Source organism: Suncus etruscus, chromosome 7 (assembly GCF_024139225.1).
Source record: "Suncus etruscus isolate mSunEtr1 chromosome 7, mSunEtr1.pri.cur, whole genome shotgun sequence".
Lineage (NCBI taxonomy): Eukaryota > Metazoa > Chordata > Mammalia > Eulipotyphla > Soricidae > Suncus > Suncus etruscus.
The window spans coordinates 54,030,252-54,044,972 of NC_064854.1; the positions used below are offsets into that span (position 1 = coordinate 54,030,252).

Sequence of the window (14,721 nt, forward strand, 5' to 3'; positions counted from 1 at the left end):
GACCCTCTAATGCTCTTTTTTTCATGGATGGGGCAGAAGACATTGGGGCAGCTGGCAATTTGGGGAAAAGCAGGAGGGAGAGCTAAGGGCAGTAGAGTTAAACTGGCCGGGATAGGCCTGGCTCTCTGAAACTTCTCCAAAAGTACAGAATGAGTATCTGGGGGTGAGCAGAGACTTGAAGGATCTTTTGCTTTTTTTTTTTCACCCTTTTGAGCTTCCCTTTCTAGGCCTCGAGCTCCTTGGGGGGTGGGAGTGGCTGATTCTCTGGTGGGTTTCAGTTACCTAAAACTTCTTGGGTTAGAAGCAGAGGCTTGACCCCTTTTGGGCCACCCCTAGTCACATGACTGGATCAAAGCAAATCTCCTTCCATGCTGATCATCAGAGCTCAAAGCATTTGTTCTCTTGATGGTGCCGCAAGACTCTTGTGTGGTCAACAAACAGCCGTTATCGAACACCACCCTGGGTACTCTTGGAGGGCACAGGGACGAATACCTTGCTTCAGAGGGCAGAGGGGTACAGCCAGGCAAGTGGGTGCTCACACAGCAACACAGGGTAACCCCCACCCCCCCCCAAAAAAAAAAAACAGTTGGCTCTGTACTCTTGCTTGTACTTTTACACTTTCTTGGAAGGCTGCAGTCCCCCCTGGGGCCTTGGTGAGGACACACAGAGCAGACTTTGGTGTTTAGGCAGCTGGGATTCTAGAAACATTGTTCAAAACGACACCCTTTTCTTGGCCACTGCTGGAACTCAAGGCAGTATGAGGAAAAAATGAGAGAGAGAAATTGGCCTTTTTCTACCATTCTTTTCCTCTAATTCACAGTGGCATCTGCCATAGAAATAGCAAATTGTATTGATTGGGCTGTGTGAGGGGAGAGGAAGAATTCTATTTCCTCAGAGCTTCTAGGGAATCACAATGATCACTTCCAGGATAGAGCTCCAGGCTCTCTCCTAATTGCTCTTTCATAGACCATTTTGTATTGACCCTCGCAGAAATCATCTTGGCCCTAGAATGGGTGAGCAGTCCAGGAAACTGAAGCTTCAAACTTGTTACCTAAAAAGCTGACACAAAGATAGTCAGATCTGGAGTCCAGATGAAAGTTTCTGGTTACATGGATCAGAAACTCAACTTTTTCCCTTCAGTCTGAAGAATCCAGAGGAAGCTGACAAAGCAAATAGCTCCCACCAGGCCTTACCTAGCCCAACTGCCACCCAGACTGAGACATTCCCAAAGCTCAAGGAAATGTCACCTGCATCACCTAAAAACTGACTCACTTTTCCAGGAATGTTTTTTGATTTTTTTTGGGGGGGGGGGTCACATCCGACAGCGCTCAGGGGTTACTCCTGGCTCTATGCTCAGAAATCGCTCCTGGCAGGCTTGGGGGACCATATGGGATGCTGGGATTGGAACCACCGTCCTTCTGCATGCAAGGCACACACCCTACCTCCATGCTATCTCCTGTCCCACTTTTCCAGGAATGTTGGCAGAGAAGCCAACTGTGTGTGTGTGTGTGTGTGTGTGTGTGTGTGTGTGTGTGTGTGTGATTACAGGCAACATCTTTTGGCCATATTTGTGGTCCCAAAACTAACCAGAAGAACAAACATCTTCCTTTCCTCTTCCAAAGGCACTGGGAAGCAAGACAGCTTGACTTCCCCCAGAAAAATGTCCACATCTCTAATTCTGGTGTGCCTGGCAGATACAATCTAGGTTTGGCACCATCAGAGAATGCAGGTGACCCACACAAGCAGAGGCAGGCAAGGCCACCAGGAGGTGAATTGTGTCTGTGTGGTGCATAGTATATATATGATCCCACGTGGTATATATGTGATCCTGCATGGTACATACATGATCCCTTTAATTTGTCTTTCACATAGGCATGTTTCAAACAAGACTGAGATAAGAAAGTGGGAATTTATTTTCTCTTTTACTTTTTCAGAGTTCTCAGGCTCTGCACTCAGGGTTTTTTTTTTTTTTGGGGGGGGGACCGTATGGGGTACCAGGGATCAAACCACTACAGGCTACATGCAAGGCAGTCATTCTGTCCTATTGCTCCAACCTTTTTTTTTCCCCTGTCCTTTCCTACACTCAAAAGAACACGCCATTCAATATTTGAGGAGCAAAGCCAGGGAGAAAGTTTTAAGGGACCATTTGGGACACTACTTTGGAACTGCACAGACAGCTTGCAAGTGAAGCTTTCCAGCTTCTCCGTTGGTTGGTGCTCAGAATTTCAGATCTGGTGGGCTAACTCCAAAAAAACCCTTGAACCCCCTTATTTGCAGATGAAGAAACACCGGCGCAGAGAGGTTGAAAAGTCTTACAGGTGGAACCGGCTGGATCAAACAGAGCCCCACACCGTCTCCCCAAAGCCCACAAGACCTCTCTAGAAAGATCATATCCTCCAGGAACAGTTCCCCCTCATGCAGAACCCCTCACTCACATCAGACCCCTGATGTGATCCCGCTGAGGGCTGCGGGCTGAGGGAGGTGAGAAGGCCCTGCAGAAGAATCGTCTCAGCCAAGACTTCTAGTTAATGCCCAGGCCCAGCGCTGCCCACTTCACTGGAGCAAACAGAGCCAAGAAGATGGAGGGGGGGGGGCACGGGGAGGATCCCCAATAACAAAAGGCACAGTTAAAGATAGATGAGCGCTAGTGGGTTCTAACACCCACTAGCTCTGGGGCGCTCTGGGGTCTGCAACCAAGATGCTTCTGCAAAACTCTGGTCCCTAAAGGCCAGCAAGCAAGCAGGGCCGGGTGGCACGGGGCAGGACAGGGCAGGGCAGGGCAGGGGGCGGGGCAAGCACCCCTCCCCCGCGGCCCTTTCCCTTTCTTTCTTCCCCTAGAGGCTGGCCCGCCCCTTCGCTGCGCTCGACCAATAGCCGCGGCGCTCAGGCCGCGCGCCGGTCTCGAGGAGCCAATCAGAGCTCTAGGGGGCGCGGCCCGGGAGGCCTATAAAAGGCGGCGGCGGCGCCAGGCGGTGCAGAGCGGAGGATGGGCTTGGAGTGACCGGTTGCTCGTTTCTTCTCTCTCTCTGCCCGCGGCCCTGCGTGTGCCTGGTCCTCGTCGCCTGCGTCCCTTGTTCTTGCAATCGGCTCGCTCTCCAGGTAAGCGCCCCGCAGGGATGCACACCGGCCCTGGAGGCCCTCTTGAGTCCCAAAGCCCCGGGTCTGGTTCCCGAGCTTGGGCGGGGGCTTGTTTTGATCAACTCGCGTCGCCCCTGGCGGCCGGCCTGCGGGGTGCGTCCTGCATGCATGCACCCTCCTCCGGGCTTCGAGGGCTGCCCCGGCTCGGTGCATGGAGCCAGACGGGAGCTCTTAGTGGACGCCCGTTGGAGAGGCCTGGGAGAGGCAGATGTGTGTGTGGGGTGGCCCCCCGGGATGAGTCGGGGTGCCAGGGGGGGCTCCCTCTGTGACCGAACAAAGGGGCTCCCGCGGGGGCTTGGCATGGCCGGCCCGGAGGGAGGCCCCACTACCGGCCCTAGCCTCGTCGTCCGTCCCGTCCCCGCCTCGGAGGGATTATGGCCCCGTGGCGGCGGGCTCGTCCCTGAGATCCGCACGGGGGGGACGTTGGAGTGGGCCCCCTCCCTCCCAAGGGGTTTGATCGATCATCAAGGTGGATTACCCGGGCTCCCCACCACCGCGGGGCGGGAAGTGGGGTGTCCCCGCTCCCCCCTGCCGTAAAGTCTGGCCGAAAGCCCCGCTGGGAGAGGAGGATGGGGACCCCCAGCTGGACGGGGACACGCAGCAGCCCCCCGGCCCCCCGCCGCACAACTACTACGGCTTTGCGGCCTACGGGATGAGCCCCGGTGGTGCCGTGAGCCCGGGCGAGAGGAACCCGTGCAAGACCCGCGGCCTAGGCCAGCAGCAGCTGGCACCCTGCAGCATTTTGCACCCGCCGCCGCCGCCGGCCCACAAGGAACTTTCTGACTGCTCCTCGCCCTGTCGCTCCCAGTGCCAGTCGCCTACACCCCGAAAATGCTCACACCCATTCCTGGAGGAGGAGGCCGACAGCACCAAGCTGGAGAGGCGACATCATTCTAAGCACCACAGAAGGGACAGGGGGGAGGTTAACGTACTGTGGATGGGGTGAGTGTGAAGTGGGGGACCCCCCACCCCACCCCACCGCACACACACACTCTGTGAACTTGGACAGCTCTCTGCTGATGCACCTCATGACCCCACTGTTCCGCCTCCCCTTACCCAGAAACAGCCGGGTGCCAAAATTGCATTCAGGGAATAAGGGACTTTCTAGGTTTGAGGGGGGCCTCATGGGTTTAAATAGGAGTTTGAGGGGGTCAGGAATGGATTCTTCTCGGCCTTGGTCTGCCTTGAAGGGGTAAGTTGGACCCAGCCCGAGAAGAACCGGATACTCCTGTGGTTCTGTTTTCACCCAGCCAGACATGGATACTTGCCCATGAAAAACCGCCTCAGAACGACACTAGCCCAAGTTATTGGAGGACAGTATGTTCCTTCCCAGACACCCCGGACCCGGAGGGGGAGGCACGGGGAGGGTGTTTCCTCTTGTGGGGAACTGGTTTGGGGCTCAGGGATTTGTGTTTGGTTGAGAGCTGTGAGGTTGGGCTGGTGCCCTGCGAAGCTTCTCTGTTCTCAGAAATTGGGATTTTTTTTTTTTTCTTCTTTTCTTTTTGATTTTTGGGCCACACTTGGTGGTGCTCAGGGGCTTAGGGGACCATATGGGATGCCAAGGGTCGAGGCTGGGTCTGTTATATGTAAGGCGAGTGCCTTCCCCACTGTACTGTTGCTCCGGCCCAAGTGGGGATTTTTGTATTTTTTTTTTTTTTTTACCAAGTGGGTCCCATGGGGCTCAGGAATGGTCAGGTTCTAGAAATTATGGGCTAAAACTTCGTGGGGTGGGGGTATTCCTGGATTGCAGTTTGGTATTTAAACCTTGCTTAAATCTCTTATGTCTAGTAGGAAGACTGTTTTTTTTTTTTTTTAGTTTGGAGGGGCCAAACTGAGCCGTGCTCAGGGCTTACTCCTGGCTCTGAACTCAGGGATCACTCCTGGTGGTGCTTGGAGAATCATATGGGATCCCAGGGTTGGAACCCAGTTTGGTCTTGTACAAAACAAGTGCCTTCCCCACTGTACTGTTACTCCAGACTCCAGTGTTTAAATCTCTTTAGCTGCCTGCTTTTCCCTTACCATCAAAGTGGGTTGTAGTTTTTGTTTTTAGGGGCCTGAGGAATCAGCTACAATGATTCAGACTAAGGGAGAAAACTTGACCACCAACCCTTTCTAGGCTGCCTCCAAGAACTCAGATCCCAGATCCTACTTCCAGGAATTTTGACTCTGAACTTCTGGGTTTCTTGGGCTTCCTCTTAACAAAGAAATGGCAAAGAAATTTCTTAGCAAAGAAATTGCCTCCCAGCTATGTCAAAAGCTTAAAGCTCAGGCCTCCCGTGTAGATTCAAGCTTGGATGGAATTTTTAGTTAAAAATAAAATTCTTACCTGCGCTAGCCTAGGAGACGGACCGCGGTTCGATCCCCCGGCGTCCCATATGGTCCCCCAAGCCAGGAGCGACTTCTGAGCGCATAGCCAGGAGTAACCCCTGAGCGTCACCGGGTGTGGCCCAAAAACCAAAAAAAAAAAAAAATAAAATTCTTGGGGCCAGAGAGATAGCATGGAGGTAAGGCATTTGCCTTTTATGTAGAAGGTCATCAGTTCGAATCCTGGCATCCCATATGATCCCCTGAGCACTGCTGGGTGTGACCCAAAAACCAAAAATAAATAAATAAATAAAAATAAAAATCTTGAGGGGCCAGAGCGGTTCTGCAAATCGGTAAGGTGTCTGCCTTTGCCTGCATGCACTAGCCTAGGATGAACTGTGGTTGGATCCCCCGGCGACCCATATGGTTCCCCCAAGCCAAGAGTGATTTCTGAGCACATAGCCAGGAGTAACCCCTGAGCGTCACTAGGTGTGGCCAAAAAACAAACAAAAAATAAATAAAAATCTTGAGATGCCAAAACAATCACAGGGGGAAGGTTCTGGCCTTGATTGTGGCAGATTGGGGTTCTATTCTCAGCACCCCATATGGTTCCCTGAGCACTGCTAGGAGTGATCCCCTGAGCACAGAGCCAGACTTAAACCATGAGCACTGTTGGGTGTGGACCCCCCCCCCCAAACCAAAATAAACAAATAGGGTTGGAGATTCAGAGAGATAGTACAGTTGGAGGTTGTTTGCTTGCACATGGTAAACCTGGGTCCAATCTCTAGCACCTCAAGGTTCCTCAAGCCTCACCAGGACCGATTACTGAGTTCAGAACCTGAAGTAAACCAAGTGTGGCCCCAAACAAATTTAAAAATCTTGAATTCCCTTCCAGGTATAATCAATAAAATGCTCAACACCCTTCCCAAAACAAAACAATCACTGCTTTGTGGCCTTGCCAAGGGCCTTCTTAGGCTTAGGGAGTGCTAAGGGCTTCATCTGCGTTTTTATTTTTCTCCCAAGAACATCTTCCAGCATGGCAACCTCCACAAGCTCCCATCTGAACAAAGGCATCAAGCAGATGTACATGTCCCTGCCGCAAGGCGAGAAGGTCCAAGCAATGTACATCTGGATTGACGGCACTGGTGAGGGCCTGCGATGCAAGACCCGGACACTTGACTGCGAGCCCAAGAGTGTGGAAGGTGAGTGGGGGGTAAGGGGGTGTCTTCCTTTAGCCTATACCACCCCCCCACACACACACCTGCAATCTCCTTGTCTTTAGAGCAGGGCAACAGGGAACCCTGATTGAAATGAAGCTCCTATTTGGGGGCCAAGGTGATAGCACAATGGGGAGGGGACTGGCCTTATGCAGGGCCAACCAAGAAACCGGGTTCCATCCCTGGTATCCCATAGGGTCCCCCAAGCCTCACTAGGAGTGATCCTTGAATGCAGAGCCAGGAGTCAACCCTGAGCACTGCTGGATGCTGCCAAAAACCAAAATCCAATCTAATCCAAAAATACTTGCTCGAAATGAACCTTCACTGTGATCCAGCCAGTCCTGTGAAGACAAAATTAGGAGTGGGTGGGTGGGAGAGTTGCTGGGGATCCCCCAGTCACCCTCAGGAACTCAGTTTGGGAACCACTATGCTAGGCTGACCATCTGCTTTGCGAACTCTTGGACTAGGATTGCAGATTTCACTGCTTTTGGGGTTCTGGATGCAAAGCAAACAAGCCCTGAAGTGGTTTCTGTTTTGTTTGACTTTGGAGAGGCAGGGAAAGCTAAGCTTCTAGAAGGGGATTCTTTTTTTTTCCTCTTTTTTTTTTTTTTTTTGGCCTTTTGGGCTACACCTTGCTGTGCTCAGGGGTTACTCCTGGTAGGCTTGGGGAACCATATGGGATGCTGGAATCAAACCCAGACTGCCACATGCAAGGCAAACACCATATCCACTGTGCTATTGCTCCAGCCTTTTTTGGGGGGTGGGGGTGGGGGTAGGGTATTTAGGATTTTGGCCCACACCCAGCAGTACCCAGGGGGTAACTCCTGGTTCTACAGTCAGGAATTACTCCTAGTGGGCTCAAGGGACCATATGGGATACTGGAGATTGAACCCAGGTCAGCTGCATGCAAGGCAAACGTCCTACCTGCTGAGCTATCTTTCTGGCCCTGAGATTCCAATTGTTGTCTGATCAGCTTATCCGCAGTTTTGCCCATTATTTGGCAAAGTTCAGGGGGGCACATGTGCCAGAAACCACAGATAAATAGCTGGTGACATGCAAGTTACTTGTCGTTAACCCTTGGATTCTCTAGCCCTCAATTTTTCAGGGAGTGGGGGTTCTACCCAGCCCTGCTGGAATCCTCCAGGGCTACCTCAGAGGTGCTCCTGCAGCCCCCAGTGATGGGAAAGGCTCTCCCTGTCCACATGTGTGCCTGTGCACAACCCTTGGCTTCTCCCTTTGAGCCCTGAAATTGGTTTGTCAGTGGACTAATTTGGTTGGTTGTTTTCCGTTATGATGCGTTGGTGTACTTTCTTCAGCCTTCTAGACTAGAAAGAGGGCAAGTGTATTTAAGTCTGAATGGCTCTATCTTCCGGGATGCTGTCCTTTGTCCACATTTTTTTGTTATTTTTGTTTTGTTTTGTTGTTACTGTTGTTTTTGGGCCACACCCGGCGGTGCTCGGGTTACTCTTGGCTTTGCACTCAGAAATCAATCTTGGTAAGCTCAGGGAATGCCAATCAACCCCAGGTTGGCCAGGTGCAAGGAAAACACTTTCCCTGCTGTGTTTTTGCTCCAGACTGAGGTTTTTGTGAGACTAAGGCAGCAAGATGGGTCCCCGGATAGGAAGTGTTCCCAGCATCTGGCCTCCCAGACATGGGGCTCTGCTGTGGATGACAAACAAGAGGCTGCCTTGGTCATGTCTCTATTCTGCCCAGCTCCCTGCTCCCATGCACACCCACTTGGCCTCACCCCCATGTGTGTCTGTCTGTCCCCCCACCCTACAGAGTTGCCTGAGTGGAATTTTGATGGCTCCAGCACTTTCCAGTCTGAAGGTTCCAACAGTGACATGTATCTCGTCCCAGCTGCCATGTTTCGGGACCCTTTCCGCAAGGATCCCAACAAACTGATCTTCTGTGAGGTCTTTAAGTACAACCGAAAACCAGCAGGTGTGCATGGGAATTGGGGACAGGGATGCAGCAGGACTGCTGCTTGGGGGGGGGGGGTGAGGAGGGATTACCCAGAAGTGGGGGAGGAGCATTGTCAGGCCTGATTTTGGGGGTGGGAGGGTGCAAGGCTTGAAACCACAGCTTCCTGGGCTTCCTGCCTTCTCAACAGCAGGATGATCTTTGGCTACTGTCTATGCATGGCCTCACTCAGATTCTTCCAGAATCCCCCAACATTTCCTTCTACCCACTCCAAGGCTAAGAGGGTATTGGTTGTGGAGTTGGCCCACTGGCATTGAACTTGCTAGAAGGAATGATTGTATCGGCCAAGTTTACAGTGGGAAGCATCAGCGCATCATATGCATTGGTCTGGCTCACTGCATGCATTCATATGTGCCCATTCATCCTGGGCAGCTGTGTCTCCAGCATGTGGCCATTGTCTTTTTCTCTCATCAGCCATTGGCATAAATCTGAGCACAAGGCCCCACAGTGCAACCCCCCACCTGCTCCATGCTCCCAGCCTGGGGCTTTTGTTTCATTGTTCCCAAAGCCAAGCCAACCCATTGCAACTCAATGGTGGTTCGGTGTCCTGGCATGTCTTTCTGTCCTCAGCCAGTGCCACTTTGGCAATAGCAAGTGCCTGGTTCCAAGCTAGTTCCAAGAAGCCTGTGTGTTGAAAGTCACGTCATGCTGTGGCAAAGGTCAGAGCACTGAAGCCTAGGATGCCAGCAATTTCACAGGTTCTCCAGTTCTCCAGCTTGTACAAATGGAAACTTCTAGCGCTCACTTAGGCTGTTCTTGAGATTGGTTTTAATTTTTTTAAATCCCATGGTGGAGCTAGAGAGTTCTGTAGACAGGAGCACTGCCTAAAGAGCTCTGCATGCCAGAGACCCTGGGTTCTCTCCTCTCCCCAACACTGACTGTATGGTTTTCTGAACACCAACGCTAGAGTCTGGCTCTGACCCTAAACTGAGGAGGCCAAGAAGAGCTAAGCAGGAAGGAGACGTTTCTCTTTGTCCCAAGCTGGTATTTTAAAGCCCCGCACTCAGTCTGGAAACTGCTAAAAATGGGATTCTCAGGACCAACTGTCTGTTGCTTTGGCACACAAGCCTGAGATCCTCGGGACCATCCTGCTGCCTGGACGTAGCTGTCCCGTGAATAAAAGGGTTAAGCCCCTGACTTTTGCTCCCAGTGGGGGGCAGGGGGCTGGCCTGCAGATTAGTTGAGATTGTGCTTTGTGTTCTGGCTCCACTGGGCATAGTATGGCTGTGACCCACTTTAGTTAGAATCATGGTTTTTTATTTTCTGAGTCCTTCCAACCCTCCATAGTGGTTACTCACAAGTGTCTCCCTGGCCTCCCTCTTGCTTGGATGGGGCGCTCTGGCTGGTTAACAATGGGGCTTGACTCATGCAGCTCCAAAGTCAGCTTCGAGCACTGTTGGCTGTTCCAGGCTTCTCCCTAACATAACTTTTTTCTCATTGCTAATAGAGACCAATTTAAGACACACCTGTAAACGCATCATGGACATGGTGAGCAACCAGCACCCTTGGTTTGGGATGGAACAGGAGTACACGCTCTTGGGCACAGATGGGCACCCTTTCGGCTGGCCCTCCAATGGCTTCCCTGGGCCCCAAGGTAAGGCTGCCCTCCCGTACCCTCTCAACTTTGCAAGGAGAGTCCCTAGGCCTGGGAAAATCTATGCGAATGTCCCACATTAGCTGACCCAGCTTTCATCTCTCCCAAATCTGTGTGTGTAGTTTGAAATCTGTGCGGGGAGTCGTAGTCACGGTGAGGTGGAGTGTGTTGAAGACTTTTAGGGTCCAGAGGGAGCCCCACCTGCCAGACCTTGCTCCGACACAGTCCCGGAGCTTACAGGATCCCTCTCTGTCTTACGCAACTTGACTTCTCTACTCCCTCCCCACAGGTCCCTACTACTGCGGTGTAGGTTCCGACAAAGCCTATGGGCGTGACATTGTGGAAGCTCATTACCGGGCCTGCCTATATGCTGGCATCAAGATCGGGGGGACCAATGCTGAAGTGATGCCTGCTCAGGTAACCCTGCCCCCACCCCAGCATGTGGAAGACTTTGGGTACAGCATATGGGGTTTTTAAAACCAAACTTCTTTATTATTATTTTATTAATATTATTATTATTGTGATGGTTTTGGGGCCACACCCAGTGATGCTGAGGGGTTATGCCTGGCTATGCGCTCAGAAATTGCCCCTGCTTGGTGGACCATATGGGATGCCTGGGATTAAACCTAGGTTTGTCCTGGGTCAGCTGCATGCAAGGCAAATGCCCTACCGCTGTACTATCACTCCAGCCCCATTCTTTATTATTTTTTTTATTTTATGCTTTTTATTAAATTTAGATTTCCTTTATTTTTTAAATTTTTATTTTATTGAAATGATTGTGATTTACAAAGTCCTTCATAGTTGGGGTTCAGACATACAGTGAATCAGGGCCAACAGTACCACCAGTGCCAACTTCCCTCCATCAATGTTCTCCAAATGCATCCCATACCATCCCCTCCCCTCTTCCCCAACCTGCCAGTATAACAGGCTCATTTTAAGTTGTTAAAGTTGTTGGAGTTAAAGTTTGTTAAAGTTTGGGTCTTTCAATTCTATTGTTGCCTTTGGTATGAATATTTAGTCCTGTTCTTTCTTTCTTTCTTTCTTTCTTTCTTTCTTTCTTTCTTTCTTTCTTTCTTTCTTTCTTTCTTTCTTTCTTTCTTTCTTTCTTTCTTTCTTTCTTTCTTTCTTTCTTTCTTTCTTTCTTCCTTCCTTCCTTCCTTCCTTCCTTCCTTCCTTCCTTCCTTCCTTCCTTCCTTCCTTCCTTCCTTCCTTCCTTCCTTCCTTCCTTCCTTCCTTCCTTCCTTCCTTCCTTCCTTCCTTCCTTCCTTCCTTCCTTCCTTCTTTCTTTCTTTCTTTCTTTCTTTCTTTTTTGGTGTTTGAGTCACACCCCGGCAGTGCTCAGGTTACTCCTGGCTTTATTCTCAGAAATTGCTCCTGGCAGGCTTGGGGGACCATATGGGATGCTGGGATTCGAACCACCAACCTTCTGCATGCAAGGCGTAAACGCCCTACCTCCATGCTATCTCTCTGGCCCCTAGTTCTGTCCTTTTTTAATGCCACCTATGTACCTGAGACTGCTTGGCTTCTGATTCCATCCTTTCATATTTGTGTTTTTCTTCCACTTAGGTGGGGGGCAAGCACAGAGTGATAGCACAATGGGTAGGACATTTGCCTTGTATGTGGCCAACCTGGGTTTGATCCCTGGCAACCCATATGGTCCCCTGAGCCTGCCAGGAGTAATTCTGAATGCAGAGCAAGGAAAAAACCCTAAACACTGTCAGTTGTGATTCAAATATCAATAAATAAATAAAGTAGGGAGGGCACTTGCCTTCTATGTGGCTGACTCGGTTCAGTCCCTGTGATCCCATATGGTTCCTTGAGCACCGTCAGAAATAATTCCTGAGTTCAGAGCTAGGGGTAACCCTTGAGCACCTCTGAGTGTGGCCCCAAAATCAAATTATTCTAAAAGGGGAGTGGTTCAAGACTGAGACAGGCAAATCATCCTGGCTTCCTCTTCAACCTGACCCTCTCTGTTCCACAGTGGGAATTCCAAATCGGACCCTGTGAAGGGATCGACATGGGTGATCACCTGTGGGTGGCCCGTTTCATCTTGCACCGTGTGTGTGAAGACTTTGGGGTGATCGCCACCTTCGACCCAAAGCCCATTCCTGGGAACTGGAATGGTGCCGGCTGCCACACCAACTTCAGCACCAAGGCTATGCGTGAGGACAACGGGCTCAAGTGAGTGACACCCCCACCTCCCAATTTTTACCCTCTTGGCATGAACAGGGTTCCAGTTCAGTACTCTAGCTCTTGGTTGCCATAGATTCTTGAAACCTACTATTTTGTAAAATAATGAATTATTGGGATTGGAGAAGTAGAACAGCAGTGACAGACCTATACAGGTTTGATTTCTGGCATCCTGTAGGGTCCCCTGAGCACCACCAGGTGTGGCCCTAAAACAAACCAAACATAAGTAATGAATGAAAGGGGTCTGGAGAGATACTACAGCAGGTGGGGCACTTGTATTGCATGTGGCTGAGTGGGCTCAATCAGCACTCCAGATGGTCTCCCAATCCCTGCTAGGAGTGACTGAGCACAGAGCCAGGAGAAAAATAATGAATTATGTTCTTCTGTAGAGAGTGCAAGGATCATGGTGGGGCAGGCTGACAGATTAGAAACTGGATTTGTTTCTAAGAATGACTGAGTCCTTAGCACTGCAGAGTAGGAGCCCCCCAAAATAAATAAGGACTGGGTTCATCCAGCCTAGGTGAACAAATTCAGTTCACACGTGGGAAGAAACCTGCCAATCGAATAGAATCTTTGTCACCAAAATCCTAAGCTCTGATCCTCATGGGCAGTTAGGACCACCACCACCCCTCCTCACATTGTTAATTTGCTGCTTTTGTCCCTCAGGGGACCTGATGGGAAACCCCCACCTCCATGTTTTTGCTTCTGTCTTGCTTTTCGGTTCTCACCTGGTGGGGCTTAGAGGTCATTCCTGGAGGTGCTCCGGGGACCCTATGGGATGCTAGAAATGGAACTCAGATCAGATCAGCCATACGGAGGGCCAGCGCTCTCCTCATTGGCCTCCCATGCCCGTGTTATCTGTGCACCTCAGGTTCATCGAGGAGGCCATTGAGAGACTGAGCAAGCGACACCAATATCACATCCGCGCCTACGACCCCAAGGGGGGCCTGGACAATGCACGGCGCCTGACGGGCTTCCACGAGACCTCCAACATCAACGACTTCTCGGCCGGAGTGGCAAACCGAGGCGCTAGTATCCGCATCCCTCGGACTGTGGGCCAGGAGAAACGGGGTTACTTTGAGGACCGCCGTCCTTCCGCCAACTGTGATCCCTTCTCCGTGACGGAAGCCATTGTCCGTACGTGTCTGCTCAATGAGACCGGGGAGGAGCCGTTCCAGTACAAGAACTAAAACGGACTCGCCTCGCACACCATGCCCCCCACCCCTAACCAAGCACCCCCCCTTCCCCTACTCCCTCCCAAATAGCTGTAAATGAATAGTTGGGAAACGCTGGTCTTTTTCTATTCCTCGTGCCTCATTAAGATGGCTCGGCTTCTTTGGCCAAGGGGCCCAGGAGCCCCAGTTCCTAATCTCTTCACTGCCACCTCCTTGATTTCCTCTCACTGAACTTTCTAGAACAAGTGTTAGTGGGGCGGGTGAGGGAACCTAACCACTGGCTTCCACCTATGTGTCAGGTGTGCACGTCTGTATTGGGGGGAAAGGAGAAAGCTCTTGCAGGGGAGCCCAAAAAGGGAGGGTTATGGAGGTATACACTGACCCCAGGGTGCAGTGAGATGAGAACCCTTCTTTCTCCCACTTGAAGGCCCTCCCAGTGCCAGCAGACTCTTAGCTCTACCTGTGAAGAAAAAAGTTATAGTGTGGCCTGTTTTTAACCCCAAAGCAGAGTAGTATTTTTATATTTAAATGTAAAACAAAAATTATCTCTGCGACTGTGTGCCTATGTGTGGTTCTTTGCCAAAGAGGGGCCCAAGCCATTCTGGTTGGTGAGAGCCCAATTTGGAGGGGTTGGCGGGCTAGTGGTCCTGCTTGTCCCACGTTGGACCTTTCAGTGGGAGGGCTCATCTGTAGCAAGTGGCTGGGGTGGGTATTCCCTGAATCCTGAATCTTTGAAAAGATGAATGCACACAGGATTTAAAACTTAAAGCATCAGACTGACAAAAGGGGCTTCTGGGGTGATTTATGTGGTGGGATTTGTGTGTCAGCCAACACAGCCAACCCAGTGGCACTTGGCTTATCCTGGCTCTGTGCTCAGGGAACACTCCTGGTGGTGTTCAGGGACCCTATGGCATGCTGGGGACTGAACATGATCTGTCACAAGCAAGGGAAACAAATACTCTCCTCATTGCTATTGCTCCGGCCCCAGATTCTACATTTTCATTGTTAGGGTTTTTTTTGGGGGGGGTCACACCTGGCAGCGCCCAGGTTACTACGGGCTCTGCACTCCTGGTAGGCTCACAGGACCATATGGAATGATGAGGTTTGAATCCAGGTCTGC

At 51.1% G+C, this 14,721-nt stretch overlaps 1 protein-coding gene across 1 annotated transcript; it reads left to right on the plus strand.

The window, feature by feature from the left end:
* Nucleotides 1–2,976: 2,976 nt before the first annotated feature.
* Nucleotides 2,977–14,155, plus strand: GLUL (glutamate-ammonia ligase). Its single transcript, XM_049776536.1, has 7 exons — nucleotides 2,977–3,099; nucleotides 6,466–6,644; nucleotides 8,442–8,603; nucleotides 10,090–10,236; nucleotides 10,526–10,653; nucleotides 12,218–12,417; nucleotides 13,298–14,155. The coding sequence occupies exons 2-7, from the start codon at nucleotides 6,479–6,481 to the stop codon at nucleotides 13,614–13,616; spliced, it is 1,122 nt and encodes a 373-aa protein (XP_049632493.1). The 5' UTR covers nucleotides 2,977–3,099; nucleotides 6,466–6,478; the 3' UTR covers nucleotides 13,617–14,155.
* The last annotated feature ends 566 nt before the right edge of the window (nucleotides 14,156–14,721 follow it).